Source organism: Muscardinus avellanarius (genome assembly GCF_963383645.1).
Source record: "Muscardinus avellanarius genome assembly, chromosome: 10".
NCBI lineage: Eukaryota > Metazoa > Chordata > Mammalia > Rodentia > Gliridae > Muscardinus > Muscardinus avellanarius.
Genome location: NC_137796.1, coordinates 50,161,531 through 50,176,203, shown reverse-complemented (window position 1 = coordinate 50,176,203; position 14,673 = coordinate 50,161,531). Strand labels below are relative to the sequence as shown.

The following is a 14,673-nucleotide window of genomic DNA, read 5'->3' as shown; positions in this document are numbered from 1 at the left end:
GAGGCTGGCCTCGAACCTGCAGTCCTCCTGTCTCCTCAGTCTCCTCAGGTCTGGGATTACAGGTGTGTGCCATCAGGGGGCTTTATTCTGCCCGACACAGGGAGAGTGGGAGTTGCAGCTTGAGACAGGGGTGTCTGGGGAGCCTCACTAAGGTCAGGTCCGCACCAGGCCCTGGATGAGGGCGGAGTCAGGAGCACTGTGGGTACTGGGAAGGGATGCCAGGAAGCGGGACAGTCTGTGCAGAAGCTCAGGCGGATCCTTCCCTTTCGCTAGGACCCCTCCTCCTCCTGTCCCGGAGCCACACGCTGTTCCGGATGCCTCTGCGTCTCGCAGAGGGGTGCGCCATCTCTAGTCCTCGCTGGGCCCAGCCACAGTCCCTGCTGCCCCGGGCTCCTCAAAGGGCAGGCCGGCCTGTGGGGAGGAGTGCGGGGCGGGGTCAGAGCGGCAAGGGGCCCACATCCCCTCCACTGATCCCCGCCGGGAGGTCACCTGGGCTGTCGGCCTGTCCTGCCCATGCAGGGTCCGCCTTCGGTGCCACTGGCGCAGGGAGGCGCGGGCCTCGCAGCTGAGCCCCTGGGGCGCGCGGCCCGCGTCCGGCTGGTAGTGGGCAATGTGGTGCAGCGCCCCAAACCACGTGGTCAGGTAGTACCCGGCTGGAGGAGAAAAGGCGGTCGGCGCGGCCCCCTGCGCGCCCAGCCGCCGGGGGAGCCCCGGCCTCACCCTCTCCCCGCAGCTCATCCGGATCCAAAAGTTCCATGAGGAACTCCACGTCCAGCTGCGTCTCGGCAATGTGCGGGCTCCAGATGAGCTCCTCGGTCAGCGCGGGCAGGAAGGCGTCGGCCCCCAAGGGCTCTGGGGAGGCCAAGCACGGGGCCTGGGTGCCGGGGCGCGCACCGCCTCCCTCGGGCCCGGCCTGCAGAGCTCGCGCTCTCCCTGGACGTCTCCGGCCGCGGGGCTGCTTTACCTCGGCTCCCGCCGCCAGCCAGGCCCGCGTAGACGTCGCCGCACACGGCCAGCAGGACGGCCACCTTGCGGCGCGGGGCGCACGCGGCGTGCAGGTGCTGCAGGCGCGCGTGGATGCGGCCGCGCAGGGCGGGCGCGGGGCGCGGCGACTGGGACTCGAACCCGGACCCCGCCCGCAGCGCCATCTGTCGCCGCCGCAGCCGCCGCAGCTCCGGGGCGCGCAGCGTGCGGAGGCGCGTCCACAGCGCCGGCTTCAGGGGCGCCAGCACCGCCCGGCACACGGCCGCCTCCAGCGCGGGGCCTGCGGGGCGGGGGCGGTGAGGGCAGGGCCGCCGCGCAGCCCACCCTGGCCAGCAGCCCCCAGCTTCTGGGCACCGCCAGTGTAGACCCGTGTGCGCAGGTGTGTGCGCGCAAGTGTGAATCCGCGCGGGTCGGGGAGTGCGGCTGTCGATGCACGTGTGCGCGCGCGCGGGGAACAGGGAAGGGCGTGCGGGTGGAAAGGGGGCAGGTGTGCACAGAGGTGGGGAGTTGGAAGAGGGAGGTGAGCACAGACCGAGGCCCGGGGGCCGCACTCCCCAGTCCCGTGGGGACCCCTGCCAGTCCTCCGGCTTACCCAGGTCCTCGTCCTTCTGGGGGCCCCCAGGCTCCCTGCTCCCAAAGACAGCTCGGACGTCGGGGTCGTTTGCCAAGTGATCCTGGAGGTCAGTAAGGAGCTGCCGCACGTCCTGCAGCAACTCGGTGGCCGGGTCCCCAGGCCTGGGGGGTCCTGCGGAGCCCGAGGTGAGGCGCGCCCGGAGGCCCCGGTACTGCCTGGCCACGTAGCTGCTGCGGGCCCTGGCCAGAGCGCGGACGTGAGCAGTGAGCGCGTCCTGGGCGTCCGCGGCGTCTTCGTCTTCCTCCAGGTCCTCTTCCACCAGCCTGGCCAGAGCGGGCCCAGGACCCGGCGCCTCCGGGCTGAGCGGGCCTTCCACCCAGGAGACCCGATGCGGGCCCGGGTGCCTGCGGGCTGCATGGGTGGGGTCCTTAGAGCCGCAGCCCCACCAGCGCTGCTCCCGCGTCCCTCACCTCACGGGGGGGTCCCCGCAGCACCCTGCTAACCTGGATCCGGCCTCTGGGCGCTCTCTGGCTCCCCCTCTGCGGGGGTCTGCTGCATCCCGCAACTTCCATGGGTCTCCAGGTAGAGCTGGTTCACCACGGACAGCACCCTTCCTGAGGGGTCAACTTGCACTCTGCCAGCCTGCAGAGGACCTGGGGGCCACGGAACTGAGAAGAGGTCCTAGGGGCCATTTCTGACCCCTTCCCACCACCAAGAGACTTCTTCCCAGCCTTCCTTGCTCAGGCCCAGGACTCGAGTTCCCCTAACTCCATCCTCGTCCAAGCTGTCCTCTGTTAGGACCCGGAAGTGCAGGCTCCCATCCTGTCCTTCCTAAAGGACCCTAAAAATCTAGACCGCAGCTCTCTCTGACCCCCAACATTTATTCTCCCTCAGACCCAGTAATCTGGTTTCTGAAGGCCGATCTCTCTGGGCCACGGAAACAGAAAGCTGATCTCTCCCTACCTTGAAGAACCATCCCTCACCTGCGTGTCTGTTTCCAGGTGCTAGCGTGGGAGGGGGCAAGAGCAGCGTTCTGGGCAAAACGTCCCTGAGAGAAGACAAGGGTACCGGTTGCGATGAGGCATCTCAGGGAAGGGCGCTCCTTGGTCCCTTCGGTGGTGACCTGTACCTGCTAGCTGATAGGAAGGCCAGGAGATGGGGCAGGTCAGGCATGCTGAGGTTGGAGGATTCTAGGGACACACCTGGGGATGGACGCAAGGAGTAATGAGAAGAGAAGGAAAATTTGAGGATGGCAGACTCCTCTCCCCTGGGATCCTCTTTCTCTGTTCCTGCAACCCCCTGGTTCCCCCAGGGACCTTCAGAACAGGGACGTTTATATCCCTTGGAGTCCTCATTCCTCTGTATTGCTGTACTGGGGATTGAACTCAAAGGCATTCAACTTCTAAGCTATACTCCCAGCCCTTTTTTTATTCTTTATTTTATTTTATTTTATTGCGGGTCTGGGGATGGAACCCAGGGGCATTCGACCTCCAAGCTACATCCCCTGCCCTTTCTTTCTTTCTTTCTTTCTTTCTTTCTTTCTTTCTTTCTTTCTTTCTTTCTTTCTGTGGTACTGGCATTCCTGGAAGCCCTTCTACCTCTGGGCTACACTCCCAGACCTATTTTATACTTTTTTATTTTTGGAAACAGGGGGGCTGGTTTCGAACCAGCGCGATCCTCCTGTCTCTGCCTCCCAAGTGCGGGGATTACAAGCGTGCGCCACCACGCCCGGCTTATTCTTTTTTGGAAACAGGGTCTCACTGAGTTGCAGAGGGCCTCACTAAATAGCTGTGGCTGTCCACGAACCGCAATCCTCCAGTCTCAGCCTCCCCGATACTGGGATTACAAGCGTGCGCCCCACGCCTGACTCCATCTTGATTCTTGCATCCCACTTGTGCCACCAAATAGGACCCATTCGTTAGACAAATATCTACTAAGCACATAATTATTTCCAGACACTGGGATACCTTTGAGATAAAGAGACAAATTCACTGTCTTCCTGTAGCCTACCGTGTCGTCAGGGGAGACAGAAACACATGAGAAAACAAATGAAGATAAGTATGTGTTGTATTGAGCACTGTGAATGAAATGGAATAATTGAAAGTGATGGGGGAAGCCAGGTGCGCGGCGCAGTGGCACACACTTGTAATCCCAGCACCTGGGAAGCAGAGACAAGAGGATCATAGTTTTTTTTTTTTTTTTTTTTTTTTTTTTTTTTTTTGGTGGTACTGGGGGTGGAACCCAGAGGCTTTCTACCTCCAGGGTATACTCCCAGACCTATTTTATATTTTATTTGGAAACAGGGTCTCACTGAGTTGCCGAGAGCCTCACTAAGTAGCTAAGGCTGGCTTCGAACCTGTGCGATCCCCCTGTCTCAGCCTCCCAAGTGCTGGGATTACAAGCGTGCGCCACCACACCCAGCTTGAGGATCATAGGTTTGAAGTCAGCCTCAGCATCTTAGTGAGGCTGTCACCACTTTAGCAAGACCCTGTTTGTAAATAAAATAGGACTGGGGGTGTAGCTTGGAGGCAGAATGCCCCTGGGTTCAATCCCTAGCACCAAGGAAAAAAAAGTGACTGGGGAAGCCAGGCATGGTGGTGCACACCTGTAACTCCAGTAATTGGAAGGCTGAAACAAGGGTTTCAGGTTGGCAGCCAGCCCCAGCAATTTAGTGAGGCCCTTTGCAAAATAAATAAAATAGGGCTGGGTGGGTGTAGCTCAGAGATAGAATGCCTCTGAATTCAATCCCCAGAAAATCAATCTCTCTCTCTCTCTCTCTCTCTCTCTCTCTCTCTCTCTCTCTCTCTCACACACACACACACACACACACACACACACACATACACACACACACACACACACACACGAGGACTTGCAATCCTAGTACTTGGGAAGCTGAGGCAGGAGGATTCTAGGTTCCCTGTTTCAAGTAGGTTCAAACAAAACAAAAAAATAAGCCGGGCGTGGTGGCGCACGCTTGTGATCCCAGCATTTGGGAGGCTGAGACCGGAGGATCAAGGTTCCCAGTCAGCCTCAGCTACTTAGTGAGGCCCTCTGCAACTTAATGAGAACCTGTTTCAAAGTAAAGAATAAAAAATAGGGCTGGGGGTGTGGCTCGGAGGTAGACTGCCCCTGGGTTCAATCCCCAGTACCGCAGCATATTATAGCTTGGAGGTGGAACACCCTTGAGTTCCATTTCTAGTACAGTACCCGCCCCCCCCCCACACACACACAGGTGACTGGGGGCTCTCTTAGCTGTGTTAGTCAAGGAAGCTTACACTTCTATAGGGACTCAAGTATGGAGATGAAACTACTGACTCAAGGAAGAGCATTCATGCAGGGGAATGAAAGCAATGTCCCTGCATCTGGAACACACTCAGCCTGCTCAAGGACTAGAGAAGAGGATGGTGTAGCTGGAACAGAGAGTTCGAGAGGCACCAGATGAAGAGGGGGCGGGGTTAGGTCACGCAGCACCTTATGGGCCAGCGTGGCGGGGAGCTTGAAGTTCTACTTGGGCTGCAGCATGTCACCTGCAGGGGTTGGGGCAGGGCTGCATAACGAGCGACTGATCTGGGGTCGCTGTGCGCAGCCTGGACGGCAGGAAGGAAAGGATCGTAGCAGGAACAGCAGAGAGGCAGACAGGAATGGGTAGATTCAGGAGCTATTTTGGAGTTAAAGTTGATAGTTTTTATTTATTTATTTATTTATTTATTTGGTGGTACTGGGGTTCCTGGAAGCCCTTCTATCCCTGGGCTACACTCCCAGACCTATTTTATATTTTTGAAACAGGGTCTCTTACGCCAGCATGGCTGGCTTCGAACCTGCGCGATCCTCCTGTCCCTGCCTCCCAAGCACGGGGATTACAAGCATGCGCCACCACGCCCGGCTATAAAGTTGATAATTCTTTCTTTCTTTTTTTCTTTTTTGGTGGTACTGGGGGTGGAACCCAGAGGCTTTCTACCTCCGGGCAATACTCCCAGACCCATTTTATATTTTATTTGGAAACAAGGTCTCACTAAGTTGCTGAGAGCCTCACTAAGTAGCTGAGGCTGGCTTCGAACCTGCGCGATCCTCCTGTCTCAGACTCCCAAGCTTGGGGGATTACAAGCGTGCGCCACCACGCCCGGCTCAAGTTGATAGTTCTTGATGATAGGTTTGCTGTGGACTGGAAGCCAAAGACAGGTGTCTCACCTCCAGGAAACTTCTGGATCTGGTAGGTGTTGACTTCTCCTGGTGAAGGCCCTGTCTTCAGTACAAGGGCCTGGTTGGGGTCACGTCCTGTGACCAGGAAACTCTGAAGGGTAGAGGCAAAGGTGAGCTTGGTGAAGGCATGTGCAGATGCTTGTTATTTTTTGCCTGCCTGGCACCCATCCTCTTGCCCCCACCTCCACTTTGTGGTACTGGGGACTGAACCCAGGGACATTCTACCTCCGAGCCATATCCCCAACCCTATTTTTATTCTTTCATTTGAGACCGGGTCTCACTGAGTTGCAAAAGGCCTCACTAAGTAGCTGAGGCTGGCTTCGAACCTGCGTGATCCTCCTGTCTCAGCCTCCCGGATGCTGGGATGACAAGCCACCACGCCTGGCTTGTTATTGTTGTTTTGAAACAGGGTCTCATTGGGTTGCTGAGAGTCTCACTAAGTTGCTGAGGCTGGTCTCGAATCTGCAATCTACTGTATCAGCCACCCAAGTACTGGGATTCCAGGCATGTGCCACTGCCCAGCCCCAGTTCCCTTTAGGGAAACCCTCCTCTACTCTCAGTCCATGGGGGTGAGACTGAGTCCCCCAAGTCTTAGGGATGGGCCCATGACCTAGACAACAGGATGACTGTATTCTCAGACCACTTTTTGGTTCAGGAATAGGCATGTGACCAAGCTCAGCCAATGGATATCTCTGTGGGATATTTTGCTGGAACTCTTTGGAAAAAGCTGTCTGTCTGTCTGTCTGTCTGTCTGTCTCTCTCTCTCTGTGCTGAGGACTGAACCCAGTACCTTGAACAAGTTAGGTAGGCATACTACCACTGAGTCACATATGTAGCCCAAAAGGTCTCTTTTTTATTTGCTTATTTGTTTGTTTATTTACTTTTGTGGTACTGGAGATTGAACCCAGAGGTGTTCTATCGTTGAGCTATACCTCCAGCCCATTTTATTTTTTATTTTGAGATAGAGTCTTGTTAAGTTGCCCAGGCTGGCTTCGAACTTGTGATCCTCCTGTCTCAGAAAACGTCTCTTTTAGCCAGTCTTGGTGGCACACGCCTGAAATCCCAGTACTTGGGAAGCTAAGACGGAGATCATAGGTCTGAAGCCAGACTCAGCAGCTTAGTAAGGCCCTCCTGCAACTTAGTGAGACCCTGTTTCCAAATAAAATGTAAAAAAATAGGTTTGGGGGTATAGCCTAGAGGTAAAAGGGCCCTGGGTTCCATCCCCAGTACCACCAACAGGAAAGAAAGGAAAAGAACGGAAAAGGAAAGAAAAAAGTGTCTCTTTTTATGCTGGAGTTGCTAAACCTTACCATGTTTGCCACCACAAGCACAATGCCTTCCTGAAGAAAAAGCTGTGGTAGAACCTGTAGTCGTCCTCTTCAAATCTTTTAAAGGAATTAATATGCTCAGCCAAGCCGGGCGTGGTGGCACACACTTGTAATCCCAGCATTTGGAGGCTGAAACAGGAGGATCGAGGTTCACAGACAGCCTCAGCTACTTAGAGAGGCCCTTTGCAACTCAGTGAGACCCTGTTTCAAAATAAAGAATAAAAAATAGGGCAGGGGGTGTAGCTTGGAGGTATAATGCCCCTGGGTTCCATCCTCAGTAACGAGAGAGAGAGAGAGAGAGAGAGAGAGAGAGAGAGAGAGAGAAGAGAGAAGAGAGAAGAGAGAAGAGAGAAGAGAGAAGAGAGAAGAGAGAAGAGAGAAGAGAGAAGAGAGAAGAGAGAAGAGAGAAGAGAGAAGAGAGAGGAAGAAGAAGAAGAAGGAGAAAAGAGAAGAGAGGGAGAAAGAGAAATATATGCCCAGCCACAGCAGATGAATAATGATGTATACAGGTAATGGTTCTTAGGTCTGGCTAAGTAGCTCTGAGGTGAGCTTTTATTTTAAATTAATTATTATTCTGGTAAATTGATAATTGAACTCAGTGGCGTTCTACCTCTGAGCTACAGTTCCAACCCTTTTTATTCTTTATTTTCAAACAGGGCCTCTCTAAGTAGCTGAACTAGCCATGAATTTATGATCCTCCTGTCTCAGCCTCCCAAGTACTGGGATTACAAGTATGCACCACTGTGCCTGGATTTTTTTTTTTTTCAAGTCTCGCTGAATTGCTGAGGCTATGAACCTGTCCTCCTGGGATTACAGGCATGTGCCATCACTTCCAACTTTTTTTCCCCCAGTACTGGGGATGGAACCCCAGGGCATTCTACCTGTGAGCTACAACCCAGTCCTATTTTTTTGGTCTTTTATTTATTTATTTATTTATTTATTTATTTTTATTTATTTATTTTTGTGGGTCTGGGGATGGAACCCAGGGGCATTTGACCTCCGAGCTATATTCCCTGCCCATATTTTATTCTTTATTTTGAAACAGGGTCTCACTGAGTTGTGAAGGGCCTCACTAAGTAGCTGAGGCTATCCTCGAACCGCGATCCTCCTGTTGCAGCCTCCCGAATGCTGGGATTACAAGCGTGCAGCATCACACCCAGGTGGTCTTTTTAATTTTTGAAACAGGGTCTCACTGAGTTTCAAAGGGCATAAGTAACTGAGGCCATCTCGAACCGCGATCCTCCTCCTCTCTCAGCTTCCCAAATGCTGAGATTACAAGCGTGTGCCACCACGTCTGACTATATCCAATATATATTTTTTTTCTTTTTTTTTTCTGTATTGGGGATGAAACCCTGAGAACCGTGACCCTCCTGTCTCAGCCGCCCAAGTACTAAGATTACAAGCATGCGCCACCACGCTCAGCTTTACATCCAACTTTAAAAAAAAGTTTGAAACAGGGCTTTGCTAAGTTGCTGAGGTTGGCCGGAGATAGGAGGACCACAAGCTATTTTGTTCTGTTCTGTTTGTTTTTGCAGTGCTGAGGGGAGCCCTGGGCTTTGCGCATGCTAGGGAAGCACTCTACCACTCTGTTACACCTAGGCGAGCCTTTAAAAACACTGCCACCAGGCCCCCAGCCATGTCTGCATCAATTGGGAAGGCCTTTGCTTTTTCTAGTCAAAGAGATAGATAAAGCCGGTGTGATGGCACAAGCCTATTATCCTAGTACTTGGGAGGCTGAGAATACAATATAAATACTTGCAGATTTGAGGCCAGCCTCAGCAACACAGCAAGATTCTCAGCAACCTAGCAAGACCCTGTTTCAAAACAAAAACATTAAAAAATTGGGCTGAGAGCCAGATACGGTGTCACACACCTGTAATCCTAGTACTTGAGAAGTTCAGACGGGAGGACCACAGGTTGGTGGCCAACCTCAGTTACTTAGTGAGGCCCTCTGCAATTTAGTGAAACCCTGTTTCAAAAATAAAGAATAATGTGCCGAGTGTGGTGGCGTACGCTTGTAATCCCCACGCTTGGGAGGCGGAGACAGGAGGATCGCACAGGTTCGGAGCCAGCCGTGCTGGCTTAAGAGACCCTGTTTTCAAATAAAAAATATTAAAAAAAATAGGTGTCTGGGAGTGTAACCCGGAGGTAGAAGGATTTCCAGGAACCCCAGTACCACCAAACAAACAAACAATTAAAAGAATAAAAAGCTGGGCGTGGTGGCGCACGCTTGTAACCTCAGTGCTTGGGAGGCTGAGACAGGAGATTCACACAGGTTCAAAGCCAGCCTCAGCCACTTAGTGAGGCACTCAGCAACTTAGTGAGACCCTGTATCCAAATAAAGCACAAAATACGTCTTGGGAGTATAGCCCGGAGGTAGAAAGCTCCTGGATTCCACCCCCAGTACCACAAAAAAATAAAACAATATAAAAAATAAAGCTGGGTGTGGTGGCACACACTTGTAATCCCAGCATTTGGGAGGCAAGACAGGAAGATTGTGGTTCGTAGACAGCCTCAACTACTACTTAGTGAGGCTCTTTGCAACTCAGTGAGACCCTGTTTCAAAATAAAGAATAAAAAATAAGGCTGGGGGTGTAGCTTGGAGATAGAATGCCCCTGGGTTCCATCCCCAGTACCACACACACACACACACACACACACACACACACACACACACACACACAAATAATAACAAAATAAATAATCCTAGCGTGGTAGAGCATGCTTGTAATTCCACTATGTGGTAGGTTGAGACAGGAAGATCACAGGTTCATGGACAGCTTCAGCTACTTAGTGAGGCCCTCCACAACTTAGTGAGACCCTGTTTCAAAATAAAGAATAAAAAGCCAGGCGTAGTGGTGCACGGTTGTAATCCCAGCCTTCGGGAGGCTGAGACTGGAGGATCGTGGTTCGCGGACGGCCTCAGCTACTTAGCGAGGCCCTTTGCAACTCAGTTAGACCCGGTTTCAAAATAAAGAATAAAAAATAGGGCTGGGGGTGTAGCTCGGAGGTTGAATACCCTTGGGTTCCATCCCTAGACCTGCAGAAAGATGAAAGAAAGAAAGAAAGAGAAAGAAAGAAAGAAAGAAAGAAAGAAAGAAAGAAAGAAAAGAAAGATAGGGCTGGTGGTATAGTTCAGAGTTAGAATGACCCTGGGTTCAATTCCCAGTACTATTAATAAATAAATAAATAAATAATAAAGAATAAGCTGGGCGTGGTGGCGCACGCTTGTAATCCCCACACTTGGGAGGCTGAGACAGGAGGATCACACAGGTTCGAAGCCAGCCTCAGCTACTTAGTGAGGCTCTCAGCAACTTAGTGAGACCCTTTTTCCAAAAATAGGTCTGGGAGTATAGCCCGGAGGTAGAAAGCCTCTAGGTTCCACCCCCAGTACCACACACACACACACAAAAAGAATTAAAAATAAGGCTTGTGATATAGCTTGGAGGTAAAATGCCCCTGGGTTCAATCCGCAGTTTGGCAAAATAAATAAAAATAAATAAATAAATAAATAAGGCTAGGAGTATAGTTTAGAGGTAGAAGGCAACTCCATTCAACCCCCAGTAATATATATATATATATATATATATATATATATATATATATATATAGAGAGAGAGAGAGAGAGAGAGAGAGAGAGAGAGAGAAATAGCTGGCACTGCCTCATTGCCTCTCCTCCTGCCTGTGATGCACCCTGGGACAGTCCCTGGGAAACCCTGAGCTGATAAAGAATTATAGCAGCTGGCCTTGGCTGTCACTGAGCTGCTGAACTTGAGCCGGCAGCTGTCTTTCTGGGTATGTTAGAAAGATAAATGCCTATTTGTTTCAGCCACTATAGAATGAACATTTGTTACTCTTGGCCCCAAACATCTAGAGTTCCCCATGGTTGAAAGCAAACCCAAGAAATGGGGCAAAGAGAAATTCACAAGTTGTACAAAGTCCCGGATACAGACTTTCCTGAAACTACTTTTACTTCTGGGTTTTCCTGTAATTTGTATCTTTTTTTTTTTTTTTTTTTTTGTGGTACTGGGGTTCCTGGAAGCCCTTCTACCTCCGGGCTACACTCTCAGACCTATTTTATACTTTTTATTTTTAAATTAAATTAAATTAAATTTAATTTAATTTAATTTTTGTGGCACTGGGATTCCTGGAAGCCCTTCTACCTCGGGGCTACACTCCCAGACCTATTTTGTATTTTTTTATTTGGAAACAGGGTCTCTTAAGCCAGCGAGCCTGGCTTCGAACCAGCGTGATCTTCCTGTCTCCGCCTCCCAAGCGCGGGGATTACAAGTGTGCACCACCACGTCCATCCCTATACTTTTTTAAATTTGGAAACAGGGTCTCTTAAGCCAGCACGGCTGGCTTCGAACCTGCGCCATCCTCCTGTCTCCGCCTCCCAAACTCGGGGATTATAAGCGTGCGCCACCACGCCCGGCTTCTTTTTTTCAGTATACCCAGTTTGTATTGTGGTCACTAGCAACCCACAGGGGCGTGGCTGGTCCACGTGGTGTGTGGGGAGGGCCCTCAGCTGTGAGTACTCACCCCTAGTGGCCACAGCTCCACCAGGCCCTCTGCATCCTTGGCATCCATCTCTGGGACCTGCCACACCCCCCACGTCCTCTGCAGGCGAAGAAGTGGCTCTAGGGTGTTAAAGACCCCTCGAGGGGCGTCACCCACTTCATCTGCCTGTGGCAGAGCCAGCCTGGGATGTGCAGGGTTCAGGAGGTCAGGGGTCAGAAGTGAGCAGTTGGACTCTGAGGTGGGGTCAAAGGTACAGGATGGGGCAGGCCAGGGACAAAGGGTGAGAGATGGGGCTCAGGGTCCTGCTGGAGGAGTAGCAGATGGAGACCTCAGGCCTGGACCTCACCTCTTCCCCTCAGCGGGGGCTGTGGAGGCCATGTCCTCTGGCTGTAACATCCTCAGGATATGAGAAGCCACTAAGCCGTGGTGTGGCCTCTGGCTGGGAGAAAGATAAGACTCAAGGTTGCTCCAGCCCAGGGGTAATATTCAAAATATTTACAACCAGTATGGCAAAGACCCTGACCAATCAGAATGGGTCCCAGTGGCCCTAGCTATGTCCAGGGTTAATGCTTCAGTGGCTGGAGGGTGGGGGAAATTTGGGGATCCCAAGAGAAGGGCTGGTGGCTGGGCATGGTGGCACATGCTTGCAATCCCAGTACTTGGGAGGCTGACAGGAAGATTGAAGGTTTGCGGCCAGCTTCAGTTACTTAGCGAGGCCCTTCGCAATTTAGTAAGACCTTATTTCAAAATAAAGAATAAGAGAGGTCTCCAAGATGGCGGCGGCCAGATAGGACAGGTATTCCTCTGAGAAACCCCGGACATCAGATTTTGGCTTAATATCTGATCGGGGCAATATATAGAGACATTTATAGCCATGACTTCCTAACTAAAATATAAAAAAGAAGAGATGGACCAAGATGGTGGAGACAGTGGCGGCAGCAGTGGCCAGTATTCGGGATAGATAAAACCAATCCAACCCACCTTGAACTGTTGGAGAAATCTCCCCCAAAAAAGACTGCTCTTGCCCCACATGCTCAGGAATTCTGGATGACATACTATGTAAGAAAAATGCTCAAGAGGAGGGCCAAGATTTTGGTGGCAGCAAAGGCCAGTATTGGGGAGAGGCAGGTAAATTCATTCTAATCTACCCTGAACTTTTGAGGAAATCTCCCCGAAAGTAGACTGCACCTGACCCACGTGCTCAGGAACTCTGGGCAACATACTATGTAAGAAAAATGTTCGGGGCGCATCGCATAGCCAGGTAGGCCTACGCCACACGTCCCAGGAGCCAAGGGTGCTCCTGGCTACCATGCTTCTCTGCATAGTGCTGGGGCTGGGTGCGCTCGGAGCAGCAAAACTCGCTCTCCGTGGTGATGCTGTGGGCCTCCGCTCTTGGCGGGGAGATAAAACACATTGCTGCTAAGTACTTGGGCCCCCAACTCCTGCAAAAGACACATACTGTTTTCTTTTATTAAAAAATACTGAAGAGGGAGGACGATGGCGGTGGCTGCAGTTGGGAGCTGCAGCGGCAACTACGGCCGTATCAGTGATGGTTAGCAGCAGCCAAACAGGGCATGCATCCTCCTGAGAAACTCATCCCCCTGAAATTTTGATTTAATAGCTGATTGGGACAACACACAGAGACATTTCCAGTCAGGACTTCCTATCTGAAATATAGGAGAGAGAGTGGAAAATGGTGGAATTAGAGGTAAGACAGCAGCGTGATGTCCACCACCGCAAGAAAAGTGATTTTTGGAGGGATATCCCAGAAGAGATCAGAAAGCAGACTGCTCCTGCCACACATGCACAGGAATACTCAAAAACAATATACTCTAGGAGAGACCAAGAAGTCGGTGGTGGAGGCCAGTATTCAGGAGAGGCAGACAGAGCCAACCAAATCCACCTTGAATTTTTGAAAAACTCTCCCAAAAGTAGACTGTTCCTGCCCCACATGCTCAGAACTCTGAACAACATACTATATAAGAAAAAGTTTTGTGGAGATGGACCAAAATGGCAGTAGTGGCGGCGGCCATTATTCAGGAAAGGTAAACAGATCAAATCCAATCCACCTTGAATTTTTGAAAATATCTCCCCAAGCCGGGTGTGGTGGCACATGCTTGTAATCCCCACGCGTGGGAGGCGGAAACAGGAGGATCGCGAAGGTTCGAAGTCAGCCACGCTGGCTTAAGAGACCCTGTTTCCAAATAAAAGATATAAAATAGGTCTGGGAGTATAGCCCGGAGGTAGAAGGGCTTCCAGGAACCCCAGTACCACCCCCCCCAAAAAAAAAGAAAGAAAAAAAAAAGAAAATATCTCCCCAAAGGTAAACTGTTCTAGCTGCACATGTGCAGGAATTCTAGACAATACATTATGTAAGAAACATGTCCAGGGTAAGTTAAAGGGAGCCCCGCCCATATTGCTGGGGTGATTCGCTGCACTGGGTGTCCCAGGAGACCTTAGCTCATGGCTGTTGCGCTCCCCTGCACGCCGCTGAGGGTCAGGGTGTGCTTGGAGCAGCGAATCCCGCTCTCCATGGTGAGGCTGTAAGCTTCCGCTTTCAATGGGGAGATAAAATCCATTGCTGCTGTGCCAGGCATAGTGGCGCACAATTGTAATCCCCGCACTGGGGAGGCAGACAGGAGGATCGCACAGGTTCAAAGCCAGCCGTGTGCGCTGGCTTAGGAGACCCTGTTTCCAAATAAAAATGTAAAAATAGATCTGGGAGTGTAGCCCGGAGGTAGAAAGGCTTCCAGGAACCCCAGTACCACCAAATAAATAAATAAATAAATAAATAAATAAATAAAATCCATTCCTGCTAGAGAATTGGGCTCTCAGCTTCTGCAAATGACACATGCTATTTTCTCCTACTAAAATATATGTGGAGGGAAATATAGGAACCTCTGTAAACATCATGCCCACAGTGACAGGAACCAGAACCTGCCAGGCAGCAAGCCCAGAGCCTGCCGTGTGGCGAGGCCAGGTCAGGAGCCAGCAGGCCAAGCCTGGAGCCTGCTGCACAGCGAGGCCGGGTCTGGAGTCAGTGAGGCTGGGCCTGGAGCCTGT

General features: G+C 51.7%; 1 protein-coding gene across 1 annotated transcript; it reads right to left on the bottom strand.

Moving 5' to 3' along the window:
- Nucleotides 1-348: 348 nt before the first annotated feature.
- Nucleotides 349-12,921, bottom strand: RINL (Ras and Rab interactor like; the record flags this gene model as incomplete). Its single annotated transcript, XM_080703583.1, has 11 exons — nucleotides 349-411; nucleotides 490-653; nucleotides 721-852; nucleotides 965-1,264; nucleotides 1,577-1,969; nucleotides 2,062-2,211; nucleotides 2,542-2,606; nucleotides 2,688-2,760; nucleotides 5,750-5,852; nucleotides 11,632-11,903; nucleotides 12,882-12,921. The coding sequence occupies 11 exons, from the start codon at nucleotides 12,919-12,921 to the stop codon at nucleotides 349-351; spliced, it is 1,755 nt and encodes a 584-aa protein (XP_080559709.1).
- Between the last annotated feature and the right edge of the window lie 1,752 nt (nucleotides 12,922-14,673).